The sequence below is a fragment of the Sitodiplosis mosellana genome, unplaced genomic scaffold, assembly GCF_009176505.1.
Source record: "Sitodiplosis mosellana isolate CC-2019 unplaced genomic scaffold, AAFC_SMos_1.0 Smas_scaffold_12, whole genome shotgun sequence".
Taxonomy (NCBI): Eukaryota; Metazoa; Arthropoda; class Insecta; order Diptera; family Cecidomyiidae; genus Sitodiplosis; species Sitodiplosis mosellana.
The window spans coordinates 1526736-1553699 of NW_022595254.1; the positions used below are offsets into that span (position 1 = coordinate 1526736).

At 37.2% G+C, this 26964-nt stretch overlaps 2 protein-coding genes across 16 annotated transcripts in view; one reads left to right on the top strand and one right to left on the bottom strand.

Moving 5' to 3' along the window:
- The window catches only part of LOC129567728 (uncharacterized), an 89142-nt gene that overhangs the window by 4569 nt on the left and 57609 nt on the right, over positions 1–26964 (bottom strand). For 5 of the 15 annotated variants that reach the window (XM_055444961.1, XM_055444960.1, XM_055444962.1 and 2 more), the window contains 3 exons: positions 5464–5975; positions 5217–5328; positions 2474–2613 (listed from right to left, as the gene is read on the bottom strand). In XM_055444961.1, coding sequence (XP_055300936.1) covers positions 2474–2613; positions 5217–5328; positions 5464–5725 — 514 coding nt within the window. In that variant the 5' untranslated portion in view covers positions 5726–5975. Of the gene's footprint in view, positions 1–2473; positions 2614–5216; positions 5329–5463; positions 5976–6056; positions 6321–6428; positions 7188–7272; positions 7593–11175; positions 11706–26964 lie in introns of those variants that run through there. The other 10 variants (XM_055444963.1, XM_055444964.1, XM_055444965.1 and 7 more) reach the window with 10 other exon arrangements.
- Positions 12227–26964, top strand: part of LOC129567736 (tyrosine kinase receptor Cad96Ca) — a gene marked incomplete in the record, with an annotated part of 38072 nt that continues 23334 nt past the window's right edge. The window contains 4 exon segments of the mRNA XM_055444978.1: positions 12227–12483; positions 16654–18321; positions 23608–24584; positions 26563–26710. Of these exon segments, the coding sequence (XP_055300953.1) occupies positions 18225–18321; positions 23608–24584; positions 26563–26710 (1222 nt within the window).

The window sequence follows — 26964 nt, forward strand, 5'->3', positions numbered from 1 at the left end:
GTTTTTTTTTGTCGGTTATGAGTTATTCATCTCAGAGGAGCTCTTAGAGAGAATCAAGAAGGTCACTTGACGCATATGACATTCGTGCTTGGATTCCCTTTTATTATTTCGATGGCACATTTGAAATGCCATTAATTAGGATTCCAAATGGAATATATGTATTGGTGGTATTGGGGGAAAACTAATATCGGTCGCGTTATGTTTCTGTTGTACTCTGTATATGGAGCTTTATCAATGAAACGAGATTTCGAAAGAGAGAATGGGATGAATGAAATGGAAGGAAAAATAATTATGACAAGCAGAATGAGATATAATACAAAATTTACTGAATTGGAATTCGATAACATAATATAATTATTGAAGCATATTCCATTTTCGATATTTCACTTCCAGATATTCGGATGCTTGTAAACGTAGACTGCCACATGGCATGCCTCGGACGGTCTTCGGTCAGCATTCATTATCGAATAATTTTATTGCATCAAATTGATATTGAATATTTGTATAGCCATAACAATTGACCCCAAAGTTTCAAAATGGAGCCGAGAAAGACAGAGCTACACACAGAGAGAGAAAGAGGTGGAAAGAGTAAAACCGACATGGAGATATTGAGTGTGTAGATATATGGGTTGCATTTCACTGTAAATATGTGACATTCAATGCGCAGTTCAAAAATAGATGAGAATAGAATACATTGTTGTAATGTTGGATGTGCAATTCATGGAACTCTGTTTGGCCACTGATTCTATGTGACATGCGAAATAAATCGAAGTGTTATCTAGACACAACATAAGCAATGCAAGGCTTTGGTTTGAGCGGGGGGGGGGGGTATGGTTGTGAGAGTTGGAGGTTTTCATGAGTCAAAGCGTATATATGAGGACATTGTTTCATTTTCTACATTCAATGGACGAAAGCATTTTTGAGGTGCATTAATAGCTGTAGTCATAAATGCAAGCGCAATGATATACGTCCAGTGAATCTGCTAGTCAACGCACACATGCATGTACACATACCGACCGGCCAAGCAACCGACATAGAGTTGTTTGCAAAATAACAGGTTATATGTGTCTTGAGTTCAATAGATTAAACATTTATTTTGCAGTTTCAGGACATTGCATATTGGATTTATTGTATGTTCCGTTTGTGATATCCGATGCGATGGTCCGGTTATTGCAGAAACGAAAAGTGATGGTGCATGCAAGTGGGTGATCGGATATGATTTTCAATTTATTTGCACATGCAACACAAATATCAAATATTCGAGATTCGTTTTGATCCGAGAACAAAAATAAAAACCAATATACATATACAGGCAAAGGAGACGGATGAGCACAGCAAGTAATTGGTGAATAAAATACAGGCTGAAAGCAAAAGCAATGTGAAAGGAACATGATTTGTGCGTTAATTATGATACGATGAATCCATTTTCCTCACATGCTTAACACATTCACAATGCTAGATTGCGTTTGTTCATTCGCATCAAAGCACTTTCACGATTAAATTCCCTGTCTTTCATGCTATTGTACATCTTTATATGATATTTCGGGTCTAAAGTCGATTATAGCCATGAGATACGATACAATGAAAGTCGTCACCGTTCATACACGCATTCATTGTACACCAAACATTTTCATTCCTTTATACCTGCCTAGTGTCCCTATAGGGACTTGTGCCTGTGTGCGTGCGTATATGTTGACTGAATTGGCAAACAAATACATGCCAACGGTGAACTCAATTATGTTTACGTGTTTTAAATGATTACGGCTTAACGTTTTGAATGGTGTGAACGATATTATTTGTTATGAACATGAAATAACCTTTAATAAGGCTTTTGTCGGCTGTAACCTCATTTTAGAATACACAAGTTTTTTTTAAGATCTTCATTTGTATAGCCGGCTCAGCCCATCCCTCTGCCTCTCCATTGAAATTGGTGGCTTGTGGAAGTATTAAGCTGCGAGGGAAAATCAAGGCGTTCATTGTTCGCCGCTTCTAAATATGCCAAGCGATTGTCACACGCATCATGAACGTTAGCGCGCACATTAGACAAAAAGGTGTTAATACCCACTTTCAATGCATGTTAGCTGGCAGGCAGGCGAACGAATGACCGAATAAAATAATTTTCTAAATTCATTTCCAAGCACTCGCTTCGTCATCGATTCAACCAAAAAGATAACATCATTGTGGCTCGAGCTTGTTACTCAAGCGCTTCGATGCGACATGCCAACACCATCTCGTCTTTGAATGAGAATGGTATTTGTGTATGTGTATGTGTGTAAATTTTACGCACATAAATATCAAATACGGCACGGTAATTAAAAGCGAAAAGCGAGAAATGGCGATGATACGCAGGTATCGGGTAAAATCATTCACGGATTTATGCTTTTGTGATTTGGGCAAATTACCCATGCGAAAAAATGGCTGTACGAGGGGGTTGTGTTTTTAACGTTTCATTTTTTTTTTCATCGTTGCTTACCTTGTTGCTCAATTCGATCGTTATTTGGGTCTGTCCATGAAATGAATGCCACCGCGTACCAATCACCTGTGTTTGGTCCATCGATACTCATCCTCCGCATCGATCCATCAGACTTGAATTGCAAATTGTATATCTCGAATCTGAAACGAAGAAAATGCGTGAAAATGCGAAAATTAATTTCGATACACACCGAAAATGGTATTGTATTTGCGTTCGGACTAAGGGAAAATAATGAAATTTAACGCTACTGAATAATTAATACGTATTTTAATTAAAAACATAAAATAGCATAAATAGTCAAAATGGATGTGCTTGATATGCTTGAGCTGGAAGTAAAATTGCCCTAATTCATGATATTTAATTAAATGTGACGACGAATTGAGTGAAAAAGGGGGCAAGTGGAGAGATATGTAGATATTGTAGATACACAGGAAGCACAAGCAGTAAATACACATACACACATTCATTCGTTTAGTCATCGGTTGGCTGGTTGGTTTATTGAATTGAGTGCTAAGCACGGTGAACGCATGAATATTAAATGCAATTAATGACTATCACTTCCATTAATATGGAAGGACTGGGCACGAAGTGCACAAGCTTTGAGGTTGATTGGAACGAGGGCGGTTGTATATATATATAGGCTCGACTGTTGGCAACCATTACTAAGCCTAATGAAGCAACTGACCGGTATTAAGTTGATTTAAAATTATCAATGCATGTAAATAATCCGCCATGTACTCAAACTACCATGTAATCTATGGGCATATATTTCTGTCCATATTCTCGATTAAAAGTGACCAACGTTGACGATGGGATTGGAATTTTTGATCCTAATTTAGATAAAATGAGATATTTCACCATTTTACATTGAACATTTTTCGCACATTGTAACTATGCACCAATTCAAATGGCTTTTACAATTTTTCTAGCCCATTTCGGTTTGGCTATTCATTTCGTTCGATGGTGCGGCAGTTCATTTTCACAGTCATAAAACCATTTTTCAGCCATTTATCCATTGCGTTCAAATGTTGAAGTGAACTAAGGTCACCCACTCCTTTTTATACCAATTTCTGTTCTAGCTTATCTGGCAGGGTTTTTTTTGTTTCATTCCAGCCCAGACTATGTGAACATATTATGTTCGCATAAAGAGCTCAGAGATGAACGGTAATTGACTTGAAATAATTTAATTTGTTTTGTTTTTAGATAAAAATTATCGCCGACAGCTTGTCGCTTCTTTCGTATATTTATTACAAGTTTGTTGTCTATTTAGTTTTTTTTGTATGTGTGTATGTTTTTTGTTGTTGTTGTTTTACGTAGACCAAAGCCCTGTTTTCTCTATCGTACGGTTTCCTCGGAACGTTAACGCTCCTCGTAAATTTACCAAAATACCAATTTCATTCTTAATTTCTTTTTCACGGAATCGTTGCCAAGAAATCGTAACACAACAAAGGCGTATAAATTTTCCAAACACCATTGAAATGGCCGTGAATAGAAAGCGACACAGGAGAGAGGGAGAGGAAGTGAGATAAAAGTTGGCAAATTCAATAAAAACCACGCCAATGGCGCCAATAAAAGCACACAATTGAACTGAAATGAATCGAGAAAATATGTTAATCATTTTTTTTCGCTCCTTTTATGAAGAGCTGAGCATCGAACAGCGGACCGTGCAAAGGAAGCGGGAGGACAGAGAGGATGGGAAAACAAGCAAAGCTAAACGCCAACAACACAACGGTCTGTCATTAATGCTGTGCCAGCGAATCGAAAACGATACGGCGACCGTATAGATACACACACAGAGAGAAAATCACTTTTAATTGAATTCCATTTCGGACGAACGAACATTGTAGCGATAAAGTTTTCCAATTAAATGGTGGCTGATTTTGTTTTCATGCAAATCGGTTGGTTCCCCAAATTCATCGTTTGTCGCCACTCTCTCTTCGAGCTCTTTTTTTGTTTGCACTTCTTCGCTGTCTCACACACACACACACACACACACTCGTTCTGCCCCCTTCTGCCATATCTATTTTGCGGGAGCGCTGAATACGATTGATGGAAAAGCCCAAAACTTATTACCCGTTCGTTTTTAGAGGTTGTCGACAAAGCGATAATTTTGATTCATTCCGTTAATTTTGTTGGCAAACAATTGATATTAATCTCACACTCCATGCGGCTCTAAAGAACCATTGCCTCACATTCTTCATCGATATTTCTATGGGAAGGGGGCCCGATTACTGCGTGGCATGTTTATTGCGATTTTATCCAGCTACCGAAATACACAACAAATCGGTTAACGGCTTGTGCATATTCAAAAGGGATTTTCGAGCGGCACTCAAACTTCTCGGTCGAGCATTAATTTTTAGTTTTGAAACAATGAAAGAGCTTGGAAGACTAATTACACTCGGTGTGTTTGTGTTATTATCACTTGACTTTTTGAACGTTGCAGAGTTCTTTCGGTGATTTTTCAACAACATTTAAAGCTAACAACGTTTTCGCCGAAGATCCGGTTCAAAAGCCACCATCAAAGTGAAGCGAAGCACAACTGGGGCCATTGATTTCTTCGAACTTGTGAAATTCTTGATCGAACATTTTTCCAGCAACAACAATTTAATGGATAGCTTTTACCTGGCAAATACACACACACTTACGCTCACTCACTCACACACATATATCCACACGGGCCGCAAAAGTATGTAATTGAAATGTGCGCGGTAATGAAACAAACAAGGAATTTCAATTAGCTTACCTTTGATTGGCATGTAAAAAATGCTTGGGAAAAGTTATATTCTCTGGACTAATTACAGGATAACTACCAGCTTTTAAGTGTAACGTGACATCTCTCGGCTTACACTGACGCTCTACACAATTCAAACCGCCATGAAATGAAATGGACAGAAAAGAAAGAGAAAGAGTTCAGATATTAATAATTGATTCCGGGTGGGGGCGTTATTTATTTTGTGAGAATGGAAGATAAACACTTTTTTTTTGCTTACGGAAGGCACTTTTTGTTTCCTCATATGCTTTAAAGTTGAAATAAGCGGTTCGTGTATCGCTCGGCACGACAAAATGTAATATGGACACATCCTTGTATGCCGTATATTTGAGTAGTGTATTTGATGGTAGGCGAACTAAGGGTATTTGCTCCGACTCTGGCTCTCCGTAAATTTGCATACAAAGTTCGGACACCACCACAATCACAACAAATATCCATTTGATGGACTTTTCCATTGCTTTATCACAATTATCGATCGGCATTTTTATTTATCGGCATGGAATGTGAATTCCGTAAATAGTTTATCCAACGCAAAAACTTGGTGTGTATCTCTCTTCGTCTCCGACTGTCCCTTGTCACTTTAAGCGCTCGTATTCGATGGGCATTCCGTACATTATTATTTATTGAAGTCACTTCGATTGGAATGTGCACTCTCCGATTAATTATTATTCACTCGGCAGTCAAAATGTTACTTCATTTCGGACTCGATGCTGTCGAATTCATCGAATTACACTGAAAAATACATAAAACCAGGTCAGTTTCAAATTTGAATTTTTTTTATTTAAAAAAAAACGGCAACAATGAATGAAATACACAAATGCTGCTTCATCAGTGAGTTTTATTATTGGAATAAAACGCCCAGTAGACGGACGCAATAACCGTTGTTCTGTCAAGAACACGATTCAAACGTTATCACTGAGTTCAATGGAAAAGATAACGTGGCGTAAAAGATTGAGATTTGTTGTGTTTACAGCGGAATACACTGGATATTATATGAGTAGTTTGGAGCGAAAATGTAATACAGAAAAGTTGAGCGGAAAAATGTTGATGATGAATAAGCGGAAAAGGGATAGCTATATAGTAAACTGTATAGTAAACTATAGTGAACTATATAGCTATCTCTTCTCATTTTTCTTCTCAACTTTTCTGTATAAAATTTTTGCTCCAAACTACTCATATACACACGCAGGTCAAATGAGAGTGTTGATCAAACACTTTTCGCTCGCCAACAACCGACAAATAATTGACTCACTCCCGCACAACACACAATGTGTCACAAACGCACAAACACAAATGTGTATTAATATAATCATTTCGACGAGCTTGCCTGTCGACCGTTTAAACTTTTCGTTAGAACTAGGCAAATGAAGACACTTAAATCGTTCCAAATAAAGTGCAGAGCGGTAAAGAATATATTATTCATTTGCCCCTCAACCCATTCGTAACGAGAACGCTACCGACAAAAACTACAATCTCTCACTTCTCTCTATCCAAATGCAATGCAAACAGAAAAACTATCTCCCTTTCTCTTACACACACACTCTCTGTCTTTCGCTCACTCGCATAGCACAGTGAAACACACAAAATCCGAAAAATTGATCAAATGCACTTTATTAATTAAATCCATCCCGAAGAAGAGTCAATTTCGCTGGCAAAACTCAAATCGTTATAAATTGTTTCAATTCATTTCTACACTCGACTCTTTTCGCCCGTACACAGACGAACATGACAGTGAGCGAGAAACTAAAGTGTAGAGTGAGAGAAAACTCACTCGCTTGTTCGCACACACACACACATTGAGGCAACTCAATTCAATTGGTGCAATTTATTTTCGGCTTCGAGTTTTAAGTGAAAAACTTCTGGCAAAATGTTCATTTTTGTGTCTGTCGCAATCGAACGCGAATACTTTGACTACTACTGAGCACTGACTAACAAATTGAAACAAAGTCGACAGTATATTTTGCCGTTCAACCGCCTTAATGAGTCTTATCAACATAATATCGAAATCCCTCTCACCCTATCCACTCACTTCGCTCGCTGAATCACTCACTCATTCGTCTGATCGCTTCATTGCTCATCGTATGCTCGCGTTCATTCCATTAAATCAAAACATTCGGCACACATTTTCAGTCTACATCACTTTCATGTTGATTGTATCATCCGTGACGATTGTTGACAGACGATTGCAGCAGATTGTTTTGAAAATCCAATTTTCAAAATTCAATTTCAATTAAATTCTCGCACATACACACACTTACATTGTTTTGCTTTCAATTAACAAACTTTGTTCAATCAAGTAAAATGTCAAAACATGCTGCATCGTTTCACGACGCTATCAATATTGATACTAATACTTGATTTCATAATCCGATCATATTGCCCAAGTCCATCCAGTACCCACAAATGACGTCATCCCATTCAAATTGATAAAACAATCGCTCTTTGCACGTACATACACTGCTGTTGATACGATTTATACATTGTTTGATGTATCAATAACAATAAAATTCATGTATGTTTCGTCGTATGACGACGCTTTTATTGCGTCGGTATTCATTATGATTGAAAGTTTACAAAGGGAGATTCGGAATGAGTTGTTTCAATAGAAATCTATTCGTATTGAATATTTTCATTGGAATATATCAATATGTGGAATTAATTGCTGTAACAATAAAGAGAAAGGGCTGAAATGATGTTGACATTTCGTGTTAAATAAGAAATTTATTTTTATTGAGTTGGGTGGACGATTCTGGGAAAATAATTTGATTGACAGTCCGTCGATTTTAACGTTCATATTGATTTTTAGATTTTCGACCCATTTCTAATAATTGGTTTCATTTATTTATAAAGGAGAATGAGATTATTAACCTATTACGACCCAGCAACTATTCTTAATTGCCCAATTTCTTCGAATTTTGTTTTGATAGCTTTCGTGGTGTTCACATTTGTTTGTACATTTTCGATAAATGTGTTTTGAAAATTTGATAATGTTCTGAGCTATTTTGAAAATGATAAAAGTAATTATTTTGTGTAAAATGTCAGCGGTGGCATACTTCCTAATGGATTTTAAACAATTCGAAAAAAAACTGAAGTATTTATGTAGTGTTTTGTATATTCATAATATGGTTTTTTTTTTCAATATCATATGAAACAGTACTAAAGTTTTATTTTTCGGTGGACTTTAATCTGAATTCAAATTCATTATCAAGTGCTACCGAAAAATACATCACAACCCCTGCACCACACTAACAAAACAAAGTAAAACACGAATTTGCGATGAGCGCATTCGGTGAAGTTCATTTCAATTCTTTTCGTCGTTAGACGCACTCATGAACGCGACGAATCGAACGCATCAACAATGTTCCGTAATGAAAGAAACATTTTTTAATCATAAAATTGATGTTTATCACGTGCTACGCTCTCACAAAAATCAATTTTGCACTTTCGTGACATTTTTATTTTTTTTGTCAACTTTATTAACAAATATAAAAAAGATTCAATAATACATTGAACGATCTGTGTCACAACTTTTGACACTTGTCTCGTAGCGCTAGAAGTGAGCTGTCAGATGCTTAGATGCAGGACCTTCGAAATACATGGACTGTGATAAATTTGATTGCATAATCAACAACAACATTCTTCAATAAAACCAGAAATAATAAGATAGTAAATTGCACAATTTCATCACGTAGACCGAAACTAATCTAGTTCTAGCTTGAAGCCAAATATTCAAGAATGTATAATGAGTAGTATATTTATACACGTGAATTCTGTTTACTGCACATATAGTATAATCTACTATTAGTAGGTTTTGTAGAGTGGAATCTCGAATAAGTTAATTCACGGAAAATTCAAGCGAATTAATGGAATCGAAAGAAGTCTCCTCTTTCACGACAAATTCAGTGAAACACTCTACTCTCGATTTGATTTCTATGTGTTTTTAATGTTAAAAAAAACGAACGAATAAACGAACAAGCGTTCGAAAGTGCTGAACGACCAACACTATTCTACTGTATTTTGGGTTGCCCAAAGGAATCTTGTAATATTCCAGCTGTTTTCGTTTGATGCTTCTTCAGTGTAACTGAAATGTATTTCACTGAATTCTACTATGTGAAATTTATCAACTCAATTGTTGTTCAGAAATAAAATCGAAACACCGTTGCATGAGATAAAATTGATTTTTCACTGAACTTTTTTTTGAGTCAACTGCCGTGAAGACTTAATCGTTTTAATTCGATTTATTTTGTTCAAAAGCTATTCTAATCGTTATGAAAATTATTTATGAAGAAAATAAAAATAAAGAAAATAAATATGAACTTATAAATTAAACATTTTTCTAACGATTTGTCCAAACATTGAACTGTTGTTTTGAAAATAGAACTTGAAGAACCAATGAACTCAGTCGTCCGAATTGATATTTTCTCGCCAAATTGACCCATTTTGATTGAGTCCAAAATGTAGCGGATGTCAATTTTCGCAATTTACAAACGCGATTCTAAATGATATGAAAAATAAAACTGGTTTAAAGTTCAGTTAGATAATTTAGATAATTTGTGTTGTTTAGGAACCCCCCAGAAACAGTTACGTTCAATAAGTCAAAGTCGATCTCATCAATGGAACCAATTTTGAACTAAAACGCAATAATATCACCAGGGGGATTACAGATTGACAATTGATATATACTGTATGAATAGTTCTGCAGCTTGCCATATATGATATTGTAGGGCACACTGCGGCGCTAGTGTGCTTGTGTTTCAATCTACAAACCCCCTGAGTATCACAATTGAGCCCATCAAATGATCATAGAAATTCAAAAATATTATAGATTCGTGGATGAAAATTCGAATAAATAAGACCTAATTGACTGAAAATCAAACGAAAAATATACCAATCACAGCAAATGAGTCTTTTGACTCGATTAAGTTTCCATTCATTCTGCAAATATTTTCGACTTCAGTTAAATAAAAATCTTCATTTCACCGAAGACTAATGGCATCACAACCAATAACCATCCTAAATATAGCCATTATCTCAATAAAATTCGATTGTGTTAAAATATCCGTCTAATTGAGGTTCGTATTTTATAAATACGACTTTGGCGGCTGCAGTTTGTCTGCTTGAATAAATGAGTCGGCGAAAAAAAATATATCGAAAATGCTCCATGCAATGATTCTTCAGATTAACGTTAAAAAATGTCCTCAATGAAGCGTTTTTTGATCTCTTCACCTCTGTTCGAAGGTCAAACGGAACCGTATACGATTCACGCTGGAACGAACCGAAATAAGAAACAAGAACGACGTTTTTTTCTCCTGCATTCTTGTGACTTTAGATGGAGAAAAAAAACATATACGACATGACATGGATTCATCGCTTACAGGCATTGCAGTGTTCAACTTAAACACTGTTTAATGACAAGTTACGGATATTTATTTAGTCTTTAAGTTGATTGTTCAATACGTATGAAGATAATAAGTCAGTGCTTTTTGTGTGGTGTGTTGTCGGAACATTTTTATTTATGTAAATTGATTCAATCGTTCGATTGCGCATCTGTTGCCGCAGCTACAGATCGTGACATGGAGACGAACACATACACATAGCGAGAGATCTAACAAATGAATGAACGAACGACGACGGATAGGCGCTGATTAGATGCTCCATTCAAGGTTGTTCTTGTCTATCATTAAATTATGTGTTTGTTTGTGCTTTGGTATCTTCTCCATTTCAAACAGAAGAATGGCTAGAGAATCGTTTTTGTCGATGTCAACATAGCAACGTACAGGGTGTTCCAAAGAGATTGGTTTCCGGATTTTAAACCAAATATGATGTAACTGTATTTGACCCAATTGCATCAGAATGACGGATGTTGTTATAGGCTGAAAAACAACTTTGTATTGACAGCATCAAAAAATATTATATCGATAAATAAACTTACATTTAAACGCACGCACACACCCATTCATCGCACTGATTTATACCACATCGATGCAAACAGTTTTTACTTTTCTTTATGTCTTTTTCGTTTTGTTTACCGTATTTATTGAGAGAGAGAGAAAAAAACATAAAAAAAACACTGAGAACACAGTCGAAGAGACCTCAACGCGATGAACTCTTCAAGGACAGATCAACTTTCTTTTTTCGCATAAATGCGTGAGAATGGCACTCAAGACAGATTATTGCCAGCAACAGCAACAACAACAAAAACTTAATTCAATTCACTTTTCTTATGATGAAATTCAATTTAAACAAAAACATGAATAATGACAGCGTTGTTTTTTCTACTTTGGGTGTTGAGCCCACGGAATATTATTCGAGAGATCTTCGCGTGACATGATGAAATTCAGATCGTCACCGAAACGTGATGCTAAAACTGGATTCTACACAAATTTAATTGAAATTGTGTGCCGTTGATTTGATAGATGTTAGACGGTTCGACAGTTATGGGAGAGTGTTTGATTTGTATTCAATTAGCATTTGGTTGTGAACCTGTTGCACCTAGTATTCAGTCATTTTTGTTGTTGTTGCCTATGTTTTTTTTTGCATGAACAATGAACCGAATGGGCGAATATAATAATGTAATATTGCTGGGTTCTCCCAATATTTAAATGAGCTGTTCCATAAATACAATGAAATCAAATCAAAACATACACGGCAACGGTGAATGCAGGTGTGTGTTGTGTTTGGGATTGCCATGTATTTGTATCTCGCACAAAAGACTTTCGTGATCTTAAGTCAAGTGATCTGTCGATGTGTGTATAATTTGGCATGTGTATTAGTGTGCAAACGTTTGTTGGGTCTGTTCGCTTTTAACACACAAACCGTGATGCTACGCGTAACAGTGTGTTTCCATCACTCTGTGTTCTGTTCGGTTTTTGTATTGTATTATGTTGGCTCCATGGGCTCGCACCAATACATGCGCACCGAAAAAAGCGATCGCATACATGATCATACGTAAAATTGTGGTCAGTATTCATCGAAGTGCCGTGTCGACATAATGTGAAACGTTCGATTCGTACTGATCAAGCTATCTTTTAATTTTGGTTTTTTTCTCTGAAGAAAATAAATTTAGTGATATCGAATTTTATGTGCGACTGCGTTAACAAAGAAAAAGTTATCGAAATTTTGTCGATTGTGCACACACGCTCTCTCAGCTCAGTCGAATCAACGCGAAAGATATACAAATAAAATAAGAAGTGATTTTGTGACAAATAAAATTTGATTGGATTTTCGTCGAAATGTAGATGTGTATGTGTGATAAGTTTAGCGATTTCTATTGTTTGCTTGAGTCATTCGCATTGAAAACGGTTTTTTGTGACGTTTTCGTATTTTGCAATTGTATCGATATATTTCAGCTAGTGAATGTGTTAATCTATTTGGATTTTGCATTGTGAGCCAAACATAACATAAAATGTAAATTTGGTTTCTCGCTCATTCCAATGGCGATATAAAACGAACGAAAAATGCGCAAACCGTAGAAATAGATTGAAAATTGCTGCAATGGCAGAAGCACAAGAGATAAACAACCAGAAGCTTAGCAACATTGTAGGAAAAAAGTTGACTAAAATGTGCTCTATCTTCAACAAATGAACGACGACGACGACAATGAATTGAACAACAACAACAATGGCAAATAGTAGATGAAGAAAAAACTACGAGCGAAACGGAGATGAGCACAAAAATCTAGCTCGAGTTAACTTCAAGCGTTCAGCAAAAAAAAGTAGCAGCAGATTGGAATCATTGCGCGTTCGTCGGACGTGAAAACATATTTCTTTCACTCTGCTCAGTGATTACCGATTGCCATGTGTGTGTGTGTGTATGTGCGTCCGTGTCGCTGTATGTGAAAGCAATCTGCTCTCGACTCCAATCCCAAACAACAGAAAAAACAATTAAACTAAAGTATTCGCGTGAAATATGCATTGCAATTGGAAAGAGTACGTTTTCAAATGGCCATCGCACACAAAACAAAATACATATTTTTCAAACATGTACGCCACAAATTTTCTATTCGAAAAATTATTTATTTGTGTCTGTTGCTTTGACACTATCGTGCTTGCTGCTGCGTCATTCAATGCAGTCTACACGATAAATGCACATTTCTCTCTGAAATAGTAGCAACAGCAGCAGCGGTAATATTTAGCCGAAAAAAAAACGAAACACTTTGGTTTGGAAACTTGCCATTGTATGGTCGCGAACGCGAAACATAGACACACACACACACACACACACACACACTGTGTGCCCCCAGATGCATTTGTATTTGTCGGATCTGCGGATGAGTGAGGTTTTTCGAATGATTCAAACCGAAGTCTTTTGTTATTAAATTTCTATTTTTCTCTCTCTCTCTCGTTATTTGCAATGTGGATCGCTAGTGTGCGGCTCTTCGAGTTTGCTTTTGTTTGGAATAGAAAAGTTGAAGAGTGTAAAACGTGCCAGTGTCAGTGCCTATGTATGTGCGCGAATGTTTGGAGTGTGGTCAACTCACTTTTTTTCGTGTGTTTTGCTTTTGTCTTTTATTCTTCAGCTGCTCAGACGTGTGTATGTGTTATCGTGACTTTGTACATTGTCAATCATATAACGGTAGACGTTATTCAGCTCTATGTTTGCATACACAAACACACACGTACAATGAATGGTCTGCTAATGAAATGAGTCTGGCACATCGCATATCATCGGTGATTTAGCCAGCTAATCATCAATTCAAATGAATATCACATTTTTTCTTCTTTCTTTCCGAGCATCATTTCAATGGTTCAATATTTTAGATTCAACGCAATAAACTCGTTTCATTGATCGATGGTTCCGTGTTTCTGCAACACATCCATCATACGCCAAAACCGAGTAAATTTTCGATAAATTTTGCTTCGGACACATTCCCTATCAACGATTCAAACAATTTAGCCATCACTAATTTGTGCTTTGTGTCCGAAAAATTGTATGTTGCTATCACGATTCCGTTCCAGTTTGTTGCTGCATGGAAAATACGCGCTTGCCCAAAGTGAAACATTTCACAATCAGATGAACGAATACCGAAATTCAAAACTCGTTTGGGTTTTCCATTGTGTCGTAATTTTCTCGGTCATGCTTAAAAATTCTGTTTAACTGTGATTGAGTTGATGAGTTTGATTTGGGTTAGCATGTGCATGGGCACACACTGGCGCACCAGATTTCCTAGATACCGAAACTGTACCGATTTTTTGCTGTTGCCAATTTTACTTTTGCTGAGTTTGATGTGTGTTCTGTGTGTACTTGACTTATTTTTTTCAGCGTATGCAAATGAAAAATTCAGTTAATGCATAAATGTTTAGAGCAGCCGAGCGCACAGCAGCGTAGGAGTTTTTTTTTCATATTGAGTCTCTCTCCTCGTTGACATGTTTCATTGCCACACAAACTCACTCACTCAAGAAGTTCAACAAATATACCGAATCAAGATCCACATACATTCCATTTTGTTATTCTTTTTACCGTTCTTACTGCGTGCTCTTTTTTCCTTGTTATTTAATTAACAAACGAAAAATAACGAAAAAAAACACATTTGTCTGATTTGGATGTTCTCAACATGTTAGTTCTTCCAAATATTCGCTCGCGTGCAATAAAACATTCGACATTCCGAAAATGTAAATACATATTTAATGACGACTTCAACGAGCGCAAAAGATAAACAAAAGCAAATGGTAGAGAAGCAGAAAATAAATAAAAAAAAGTATCACAAAACCGTTGACTCCATTGTCATTTGGTTGCAGTGCTCTGTTTCCTCTGGGCCAGAAGCAGCCATTTTTTCCTGCTGCTTTGCAACGGAAAATAATTATTCATGTAAATGCTGCATCTCATTGTACATGAACTTTACTCCACAAATGACGCTGCACCGTGAAGAAGAAAAAACTGGTGGCAACTGATTACATGAACCACGAAGGTTCAAACACATTTCCATGTTGGTTGAAATTTTTCAACAGTGCGATTAAAATCTTAAACCTTTCCAGTCCGAAACCAAACAAACAAACAAACAAACAGACAAAAAAGACGAAACAAATTAACAGTCTTAATAAGTTTATCGGGTCCGAAAATGAACGCAAATACTTTCACCATCACGAGCAAGCAACCAAGCCATTTACTAATACAATAAAATCCGGATACGATCATACAAAGCGCGCAAAGCCATAAAAACAATATTGAAAGGCGAATGCACAATAGCAAAGCGTCCATTTCTTGTTTTACGCGAGCGCACTATCCCCCTTCATCATATTCTAATTAGAGTCATGTAAGCACTCTATCGGAATTTGTGTACACAGTCAATGTGATATACGATCGCTGATGATACGTGATCAGCAGTCGTTATCGAATATCATAAATCATTGTGTGGAATGAAATATTTCATTATTTCGTTGAAAGACGAAGAAAAAACCGACGAGAGAAACAACACAACAGAAATCTGAATTCAATGCAAGTGGCAATTAAGCGGATATACGACCGTGTGCTATTGCATTGTGTTGCTTGTGAAGAAAATCGATCATGTGTTGCATATTCTCTGGTGTTCCAATAAAAATACTCTGATATCTTCATATTGTTTTAAGAGATTTCTTTTCATCGAAAATGTAATGATCCCATCATAAACTAAACCTTTTTTATCGGCTTAAATCATACGGAGAAAAAAAAACTCAAATCGAGCAAAAACCGATTTGCTTGGCATTGGAATGCATTTCCTTAATTGGAAGCTCGTCATTTGGTCGAACCAGTGCCAGAATCAAGTCGCAACGAGTTTTCGTTCGTGCACTCGGTGTTTTATCGCTTGTTGAGTTTGCTATTTTCTACATTGTTGATATATAAAGTTAAGCATCGCAATTGTGGATTGAGCAATTTTCAATCACGAATGATGTGTATTTAAGTCCATGCAAAGTAGAAAATATCAAGAATCTAATTGAATGCATATATATATATATACAAGAAAGTGATAAACACGAACGGACATAAAATCAAACTGAAAAGAGAAATTGTTGAAGACTGCATTTTTCTTGCTGTTGCTGTTGTTGTTTCTGATGCTGTTGTTGAGGTTGTGCTTTTGTGGTTTCTCGCCTAGTCATCTTTCGCAAAGCCAAAACATGTGTCGGAAAGATTTCATGCTCTTAAGTGTTTTCAAGTGAAGCCATTCTATTTCATTCATCTTTCTCCATCTATCTCATGCTTTGCGATAACCATCCAAATGAATTAAATCATTTAAGTGACTGTTGAACATGAAATTCAATCTTAAACTGCTTTCAACGCCACATTTTCTTGAGCTCTGATTCCCATTTGCCCATCCGATGCTATTATCTTTTTCACTCTCATTTGGTTTTGCAGTGCAAATGAATCAAATTGAAATGAATTTCATGTGAAATTAATTGGTATTTTAATGTGACATTTTCATTTTGTATATTTGCAGGCGATCAACGATTTAGCTAATAAATCAATTTTTATTATGATCGGAGAAATTAGCCGACGATCAAAACCGTTGTACAGTTATGTGACAATGGTGCCGAGTAATGAAAAAAAGTGAAAATAGTTTATTTGAAATAATAATAATAAAAAAGAAACAAACGAGAGCGAATGCCAGTTTTGGATAAATCACCAGCCAAATTGTGTGACTACGAAAAAAATAAAAATAAAACATAATGATGTGTTCATTCGTTGGGTTTATTTAGTGTTGTCATTGCCTAGACGTGAGTGCGCCAAGTGAAACCAAAAAAATAAAAATAAAAATACACATACACACCAACGACCGAGTAAAATAACGACGAGACACAACCCGAAAAAAACAAAATTATGAGAATGTCATGCCAGAAAAATGCAATGCAATTTTCATGAATATTTTTATTTGACATACAACAACCAGCAGCTATAACGTGCGCACAGTGAATGTGTGTTTATGGAGAAAGAAACAAAAAAGCGGCAGCCCGAAGAACAAATAAAATAATAAATGTGCTCAAAAAATATACGCAGCACACAGCGCAGTGGTCATATTCGTATGTGTGCCCATAATTTCCATTGGGCATGGGCACGAGTGCAAAGAAAAACGACCGAAAAAAAATAAAACAACAAAATCATATTGCGATTGTGTTTTTGAAACAACAGTGAAATAAAGGCAACGAATAAACAGACGACGATTCAGCAGAAGACGAGGAGAAAAAAAAATCAAAACAAAACGATAACAAAGCAGCAAGTGAGTGAGTGAGTGAGTGAGTGTGCGAGAGAAAGAGGCGACAGCGAGAAATTCATCTTCATTATTAAACAGCGTTAAGTGCGGCCAAAAGGCACTAGGAACCACCGAATGGCACAGCCGAAGGGAAAAGAAACACATTCAATAAATTACGTGAGCGAACTGAATTCGCGTCTCCATACGCCAAGTGAGCCATTTTTATGGTGAAATTGTTGTGCTCAAGTGAAAGCGAAGAACGAATTTGTATATTTAAAGAAAATAGTAATAAACGTGAAAAGACGAAAGTAAAAAACAAACGAAGAAATAAGTAAAAAACAAGCAGAAACAACAACATCGTTTGCAAGTGAGCGTGTGTGCAGCATTGTGGTCGTCGCTGAAAGAGAGTTTTACAATTCCATTTGCACGGTATATATATGTATGTAAATGAGCAAATGCTCGGTTCGCAATTCTAATTCTGTCCGTATGTATGTACGGTACAACGTAGCGGTTTGCAACTATTTATGTGTATGTGACATATGCGTTCGCGTTGAGTTTGTATGCTTTCGCCGCTACGACAATACTGCTTTTTCGGTTTGGAATGTTGCGAAATCAAAAAAGTGACTTCAATTTATACGAATATAAATTGTGCCTTTTGACTCGTGTTAAACGATTAGCTTGACTATAAGAGACGATTTACTGGCTCCATATTGTTATTCATTTTCGGTGTGCGTGTGTGTACCTGTACATGAGAGAGAGAGAGAGAGAGAGAGAGATTGAGCCCATTCCTTCCAATTTTCAAGCACAAAACATCCAACAATATGCTTCACTTCACATCAAAATCAATGCGTTTCCACTTGGCTACGTCATGGATGCACACAATTGTGATATTAATTGTAGTTTTCATTTTAAACACTGGTAAGTTAGCAATTTCAATTTTCTTGAAATAATAATAATAGTAATAGTTTCAAACACAACAATGTCATTTGCAAATTTCGTGCGAACGAACGGTACGATTCACATGGAAAATGGCGAACTGCAGTCTATTTTTGAAATGAGAACTTCACTTTAATGGAGGCTTTTCCTGCTTGTTCCCAGTTGATGAAGTCTTGGCAAGCGGAAAATATACGTATAAACTCTGTATCTCCTAATGCCGAGCACAATAAACGAACGATAGAGAGACTCTTCCATTCTATTGTCACATGCACACTCACAGTAAATCCAAGTGCTTGGTTGTCTAGTTGTTGTTGCTTTCCGCTTCTCTTTTCATGACAACAAAACCATTTCCATCGACGCAATGACTTTTCATAATGACCATTTTAGAATGGGCGAGTGCAGAAAAGAAATAACGAAAAACACACACACACAAATACACAGAACCATTTAAAATACAATCATTTGTCATTATTTGTTTAAAGTGCTTTTCTCTTAAACAGACAGAGAGATATAGAAACTTTCATGCTAGCAATTTTATGGTTATTTGCAAAAAATGCAAATGCGCTGGACTATAAATTGAACGAACACGTTCACAGTCATTTGAATTAACGCACATTACGTTTTTTTGCCTCTCTTTTAAATGGCAGAGAGATAAAGCCTATGGTAAGTCATGTGTAAATCTAGATAAGACTAAGCGCTTCTTAGCGACAATATCCAACATTGGAGAGTGAATGAGAGAGAAAATGTTGTCTACACAGAAAGTTAAGACATCGATTTAATCTCTTTGGGAAATTAGGTCCTAATCAAATAAATACCGTATTTTGGCATAAGTTTCGACATTTTTGGGGGAAGCACGCATTTCCAAGATGCAGATAATACCACCACGGTCCCTAATTACTCCATTTAGTCGGTTGGTTATAAAATTCAACGATGAATCTTCTCATCGAAATAAATTGAATTTAAGATACTTTGTACCGTTTGATATGGTACAAGGTCGATTGGCAGTGGGACAATGCGAACAACACAGCAGTAACCATACAGCGGTTCTTCCGATACTGTTGTTGTTGTTGTTTTTTTTTATTATTATTTTGGGCTCAATCTCATTACTTCCGATGCAAACATTATGCAGAGCAGCGAACACACTCAAATAATTAATGAAGCAACAAAAGAATGTTAATTCCAAAATGTACGCGTGTTCTTCTTCGTGTTTTTTGTTGTTGGTGTTCTCATGAACTTGCGGCTTGCGGCTACAAGCGCGATTACAAATTGGCCGGCTCATTTGTTACCAATTGCACACAGTGGATGAGGTCATCAATCTTTTTCTCTTTGCATACGCTTTTCTCTGTGTGCGTGTGACTCATACAGCCGAATATGTTACGAAATATTATTACCGAACGAATTCTAACGAAAAATTATGATCTGTTGTGATTAATCGATTCAAAAACAAGAACAAAAAAAAGTTTGTGTTTTAATTGAAGGCAAAATGGAGAACGTATTGTTCGCGTAAAATCCGACAGAACGCAAAATTGTGTGTTTGCAATTTCATTTCTCAACATCCGGATTATAAAATATGCCAGCGAAACGGATTCGTTACGCTGAGCAAAACTAATGAATTAATTGAGCAGCTGGTTGAGTAATTACAATAATCGGCGTCTCATAAAATGGTTATTTCGAATTTTGGAGAATTTGTTTTTGTTTGTTCTCTCTCTTTCTCCGAATTCGAGGTTTGGATGGCACTTGGCGTGACGGCAAACGGACTTACCACCCAACCACCAAATTTAGTGGTTGCATAGCGAAATGAAAATGTTTTTAGTATAAAATTCAAAGCATTTTTCCATCATTAAACCTCGGTTAGAGTGGGTGTTTGTGTGTGTGAGCTGTTTGTAGTAATTATTAGAGTAAAATGGTAGCAAAAAAATTTTCTACTGAAATTAATTGCAAAGAATTTATCCGATAAAATGAACATTGATGATTGAACGCGTGTTCCATTTCCATAGAGTGTGTATGCATGAGTTGTGTTAGAGAGAGAGAGAGAGAGAGAGAGAGAGAGAGAGGCTCGTTCAATGTGGTTCAATAATTAAAAAGGCGATAAAATTGTTGTGCTTGCTCTCGTAGTCAAAGTCTAAATGCATTGTGAAAGCCAGGAATATCAACGCTGACACAAAGTACAATTTAGCTGCGCTCACTCGGCGGACGGAATGAAAAAGCCCTGGCGAAAATTGAACAAAAATCAGGTTTTACAGTGGTAACTTTTTTGTTGTTGTTGTTGTTGCTGTTGTATTGACTACTCCAGTAAATATAATATCGAATGTGCGCGAATATCGAGAGAGACAGCGACAGCGAGAAAAAAGTATAACAGAGAATCGAACAATGGAACACACGGTATACATCAAGTCAAGTTGAAAAGACAAATCATTCATGCGTATCGCGATTGCATGTCATTTTTGCGGCTGGCTTGCCACCAGTTTTGTTGTTAATGTGCGTTCAATTTTAGACAGCTAAAAAAACACACATACCACATCGCCATCCAATCCATTCGATAAAATGAACCGAACGACGATAATAACAGCAACAGCAGTAAATAGCACCGAAAAAAAGCACCGCGTTCGCTTTTGCAAGAACAAAAAGATCGAATGATAAATAGAACAAGTAGTGAGAAGCTGAAGCACTGTCGTTCCCATGAATAATAGCAACGAACGAGAGAGCAGAAAAAAACATCAACACGAAATGAAAATCGCTTGAGAATATTTTAAAACATAATTGCGACCTTAACTTCCAGTGTTCATGTCGTTTTTGTTCGTTGTTGCGGCGCTTTTTTTCAGTTCGTTCATTGTAGATAAGCTCAAAGTGCTCGATGCTTTTTTCGTCATTCCATTTCCAGAGAGTTCGACTCATCAACTCACATACAAAATCAATTTATTACACATTTTTTTGTTCTCTCGCGCGCGCGTTACCACATAGTTGTTTTGCTCCGTCGCTCTTTGTTCGGGTGGGGATTTGCTTTGTTTTCATTCTCGAATGTCGAAATAATTAATAAAGAGGTTGCCTCATTTGATTATTCCCAGTACAATGCACATCGATCATCATGTTATGTAAGCGATACAATGAATCTGCTGAAAATTCTCCGCGAAAAATGAACACTAGGAGAAAAAAATAGCAGAGCACGGCTCTTTTTTGTCTCTCTCTCCCTTCTTCTTTCACCTCATTCGTCGGCTCGCCTACTCATTCACTTGGCTTTGTTGCGTTTCGTTCGTTCGTATGTTTATTCGTTCACTATTCTAATTTTTGTTTTCATTTTGTTGATTATTCGGGCTTTCAAATTGAAAAACAACGGCTCAACGTTGATTTGACGTTTATTTGGCTCATCGTGCGCGTAAAAGTCAGCACAATAAATGATCTTTCTCTCTCTTTCTCTCGACTTTATTAATGCTAGTGAGTGAATTACAGCGATTTTCATTCGCTGTTACAGTGCTGTTATGTTCTACTCAGGGCATTTTTTTTATTCTCTCTGTTCAGTGCGTGTATACTCAGTGGCTATTTAGTTGTGTGCCGCTTTGAGTGTGAGTTTGTTTATATTCTGGATTTTTTCCTACTCATTATTACGTTGGCGTGTGTGTGAGTGTGTTTCACGTGCATCAATAATAATTTATTTGTCCGTGCGCGTTCATCTCCATATAAATTAAAAAATGCGAATGATCCGCTCAAGCCATTTCGAGCAAACACAGGAATATTTTTTCATTCACTCACACGTTTATAGTCGTTTGCTCGTTGGTCGCTTGTTCGGCTTTGGTTGCGTGCATTTCCATTCGGTCGGACATCGACTAATTATGATTCTAGGTGAAAAAGGTAGAAAAGCAACAACAACAAGTGGCTTCGGCCATAGAACTCTATCCACATTTTTCACTCTCTTTCGCTCTGCTCAGGGTATTTCGTTTTTTTTGTTGTTGCATGTGAACCTGTGAATACTCGAAATCAATGTATACATCCATTGAAAGCTGAATTTGCTTATCACCGGAAGCAGAACGAAGAAAAAAACACATATACAAACACATTATTTTCATTGTTGCACGAGTAAGAGCATACGAAATGAATTTATGTGCTATGCAAAAATCTCGAACCAACAACACGTTCGCATTCCAAAAAAGTGAACTTTGATTGTTAGTCAGCGGTGGCCCGATATTCGTGCTCGGCTTTTGAGATTTTATCAACACTCTATCGCTCCTCGGCTATAAACAATTTTTTTTATTATTTTTCATTGAGATATGCACCGAGAATACAATTTAACAAACGACACGCGATATATTGAAAGGTCATAAAAACCGAATTTGCATGACGCCAACGCATATTAACGCCATCCAACACTTCATCAAACGCGCCCCGGACACTTCTGGTAGTCCCTCACTGTAATTCAAATGAACGAATTTGAATTCGTTTCATTCAGTATGTGGACAATGAACATCAAATCTGAATTTTGGATGGGCGCGTTCAGAGCAAACAATTCATGCAAATGTTTCATTTGCGTTCAAAGAAGCACAGAGCAATACCATTTATAGGAGGAGAGAAATGCGGTCAAACATCAACCGAAAAAATATACGCTCACAATACGCACAGCAACAGAAAGAGGGACAGAGAAAAAACAATAATAAAAGTAGCGTCAAAATGGTTCGAAAAATGAAAGTTATGCTGACTCACAATAACATTTTTGACATATGCTGTGTTATGCTTCGAACGACGTTTTTTTCTCTCGCTTTTATACATTCGAATACGAATTGTTGTTGGGCCAGCTTGGATTTGGGTCTAGTTATGACTAGAGGATCCGTATTCCATTATGCAATTCGATTATTTAAATTATGATACCATTCGGGCGTTGTTTTTGGAAAGGAAATGAATCATTGATTGACGTGACACTTAATAAAATTATGCCTCGACCAAAAAAATCACTCAAAATTACTGTAATATTCCCATAAAGAGACATTGAAGCAGAAACATGTTATTGCTCGGTGCTCGCTATTAATACATGACTTTCACATTACGCTGCGCTGTACTTCTGTCCTTTCAAAAGAATGCCAAGTTCTCGTGTCTAATTGTTTTATGAACATTAATATTTTTTTTCCATTTTCAACATGTTGAAACCTGAAAATGTGACACTAATTGCAGTTTTGTTGTGTATTTTTAATGGATTTCACATTGTCATTAAAATGATTAGCAAATTAATGAAAATTGATCAGTTAATCATAACAATTTTGCGTTTTTTTTTCAATTTTCCAGCTGCAGCCAAGGAATTTCGATCCGATCAAGTTCCTAATTCACCGCCTGTTGTGTTGGTCGACAATCATTGGAAAATACCCGAGGACGAGAAAATCGACACGGTGATAGCTCGTGTACAGGCGAGCGATAATGATCCAAACGATGTGCTAACATTCGGTTTGGAACCGAGCGACGGAGCTGAAGATGAAACACTGCCATTTCGTATAAATCGTGATACCGGCGTTGTTTATCTCAATGAGAGTTTGGAGGGTCGTGGTGGCGAAAACTTTTTGCTCTATGTCACCGTTACCGACGGTACATACCATGCAAAAAATGGTGTATTCGTCAATATCAAGTCGAAAAATGGTCCAACAACTAATGGAAATGGTGCGCCGTCATTTATGTCGCATGTGAAAAATGCAACGCATTTGCTGCCACCGTTTTATTCATTGCCAGGCGTTCCAACTCGGCCACCATATCCACCGTTTGCACTGCCACCGATTTATAACACACCAAAATCAAATGGAAACAACAACAACAATGCCACAACTACATCGACCACCATCGCCAATGAAATACCAACAACCACCGATGAAAATCCAAGCAACAATGCAACACACACCGCTAACGGCACTGCGATGGTGAATGGTGCGACCACGAATAGCACGTCAGAGACGACAATCTTTCCACGATCCGCATTGAAAACCGTTTTGCCAATTGCAATCATCGCATGCGGCATTATAATTGCATCGGGTCTAATTGTATCGTCGTTTCTATTTCGAAAGCGCTTATGTGCAATTGGTAAATCACTGAAAAATAAAAGCAAAGAAGAAATGGCCAAAAAATCAAACCAAAGCAATTTAAGTAATACGAGTACGGTTATGATGTCGTCGATATCGGAAGACAGTCGCAATTCAATGGTAATGCAGCATTGGAATGGTCCAACAGCGTTTAATAATCGATATGTCCCCTGGGAGCGAGAAAATTCACACATGCAGGTAAACATACACTCACTTTGTCTCTCTATCGACTACATTCTATACTCTTTCGCTCGTCTATTGAAAACCGTCTTTGTACACGGCGTGTTTGATTCACCGACTCCTGTCGGGCCAGACATTTTCGGTCAAGACACACGGCAAACGAACGAATGAACCAACCGTAGGATACAGAAAAAAAGTAGAAATAAAAATCAGAATAAAACGTATAACGAAGGGATGTGTAATAAAAGTTGTTCCAAAAGCACACTGTGTGTGTATGCGAGTGCAAGACAGGTTTTTCGAGCCAATGTATAAAAACAATCGGCAGTATCGGCTAAAGCGAATAATAAAAGCGCACACCAGTCGCCAATAACTAAAACAGATTTATTTTTATTATGTTGTTATGGGATGTATCTTCCATTTTCGGAATCGGCGGGAACGAGCGATTGAGCGGGAATGGTGCACCCATTTCGATAGACGATCGAATCGTTTTCGCATCACTTACGAATGATATAGGATGTGCAATGGTAGTATTTACGATGTGAATGGATATCGGGCACACGAGAACAAGGCATCCTCAATTTTCATTTTACTTACCAGCAACTGATAACGCACAAAAGCACAGCGCGCACACACATATGCATTCACTTATTAAATCGAATTGAATCACATTGAGCTCAGTCGTTTGTTCGCTCGCTCATCCGTCCATCACAAGGCAGCGAGCTGATCAGAGTCAGCAAAACTTTCCGCGCCCTCAGTCATGATTGATATCGATGTGTAAAAGAAGACGAGCCGACAACATAAAAGCAAATCTCACTCACTCACCCTCTCTCTATCTCTTCGTTTACGGTAAACCATTCATAAAGATGTTCCTTCGATGCTATTTTCTCTCTACCATACTTTCGCAACAGCCATAAATTATTTATAGCTGCCGGAAAATTTCATTACGTCGACAGAAAAAGCGATAACACAAATGAAAAGACTTTTGTTCAAAAGGGATGCTTTGGTGCACATTGAAAAGTTTCATTATGAGCCAGCCCAAGCCATGTGTTATGTTCGCATGACGTATTGCCAAGCTTTTGATACCGTTGAGAGCGATGATGCTCGAGAATGAGGCCAAGAGATGAGAAAGTAGAGACGATGGGAGTGGTGTTTAATGGTAATAAGGTATAGTTGATGATATTTAGACGGTGGGCCATCTGAGGTCAGAGACTCTCAGATGGCCTCCTGTATGGGTGGATAATTAATCAGACAACTTGCAGCTTAGGCTGTATACTCAAGACTGAGTGACTTTATTTAATTAATGCTAATCAGCATGCGCAATGCATGTGTAATGCATGCGGCGAGTGGTTACGTACCGTACACCACTACACCTCCCTTTTTAAAAGATGAAATTGGGATTGTTATTTTTGACTGTTTAGTTGGATTGGCAATTGGTTTTCATTCTCATTTTGTCGATGGCTCGATAAACTGCTTAAAGTCTTACGATATTGAAATTTGCCGGGAGATTTTGATTGGGAAACCATATTGTTATCATTTTGCTCGAAGGATACAGCTGCTGAAGACTAAACTAGTTAAATATGTTGGATAGACTACCGAATAATAAGGTTACTATTATGTTCGCACCCTTTTTCTTTCTCTCTCTCTCTCTCTCTCTCTCTCTCTCTCTCTCAGAATACGAGTCGTACTCAGCACAAAAAAGGTATAATGAGCCGAAGCAGTTCAGTTCTTCAACACACTCGGCTCTCCGTTTCGTTCGTTCGTTCGTTCATCGTTTTCTTTTGTTACTCTCCAATTGTTCGACCATTTGTGGCGACGAACAATGTGGAATCATCAACCGTATACGGCATTTATTTAAGATGACCATGATGGTTTTCTCGCATTTTTATATCGATACTCCTCATCTCATTGGGAATTTCTTGTTTGTTGTTTTTTTTACTTAAATCGTTTGCTCGATTTTTTTCTATTCTTCTCTCTCATGTGTGTTTTGTAATTTCAGGCAACATCGCAGCTATCAACAAGTAGTTCGAATTCACAGGGAAAATCAGATGGATGGGATTTCCCAAGGCATCGATTAAAGTTTTTCAATATTTTGGGAGAAGGAGCATTCGGACAAGTTTGGCGCTGTGAAGCAATCGACATTAACGGTATGTAAAAAATTGAACCTAGCAAAGACAGAAAAAGGACCAAACTTTTGCTTTTGCATCAACCAAAAACGATGGAAATCAAACGAAAATTGGAATTTTCGGTTTTCGTTTGAGAAGAACGACATATTGCTGAAATACGGCTGGCTGGCTGGCTGTCTGGCTGGCTAGTTAGCTCTCTCTCTCTTTTTCAATGGCCATTTTCATTCGATTGTCGAATACAGACTCATGCACAAACAAAATACACAATCAAATGA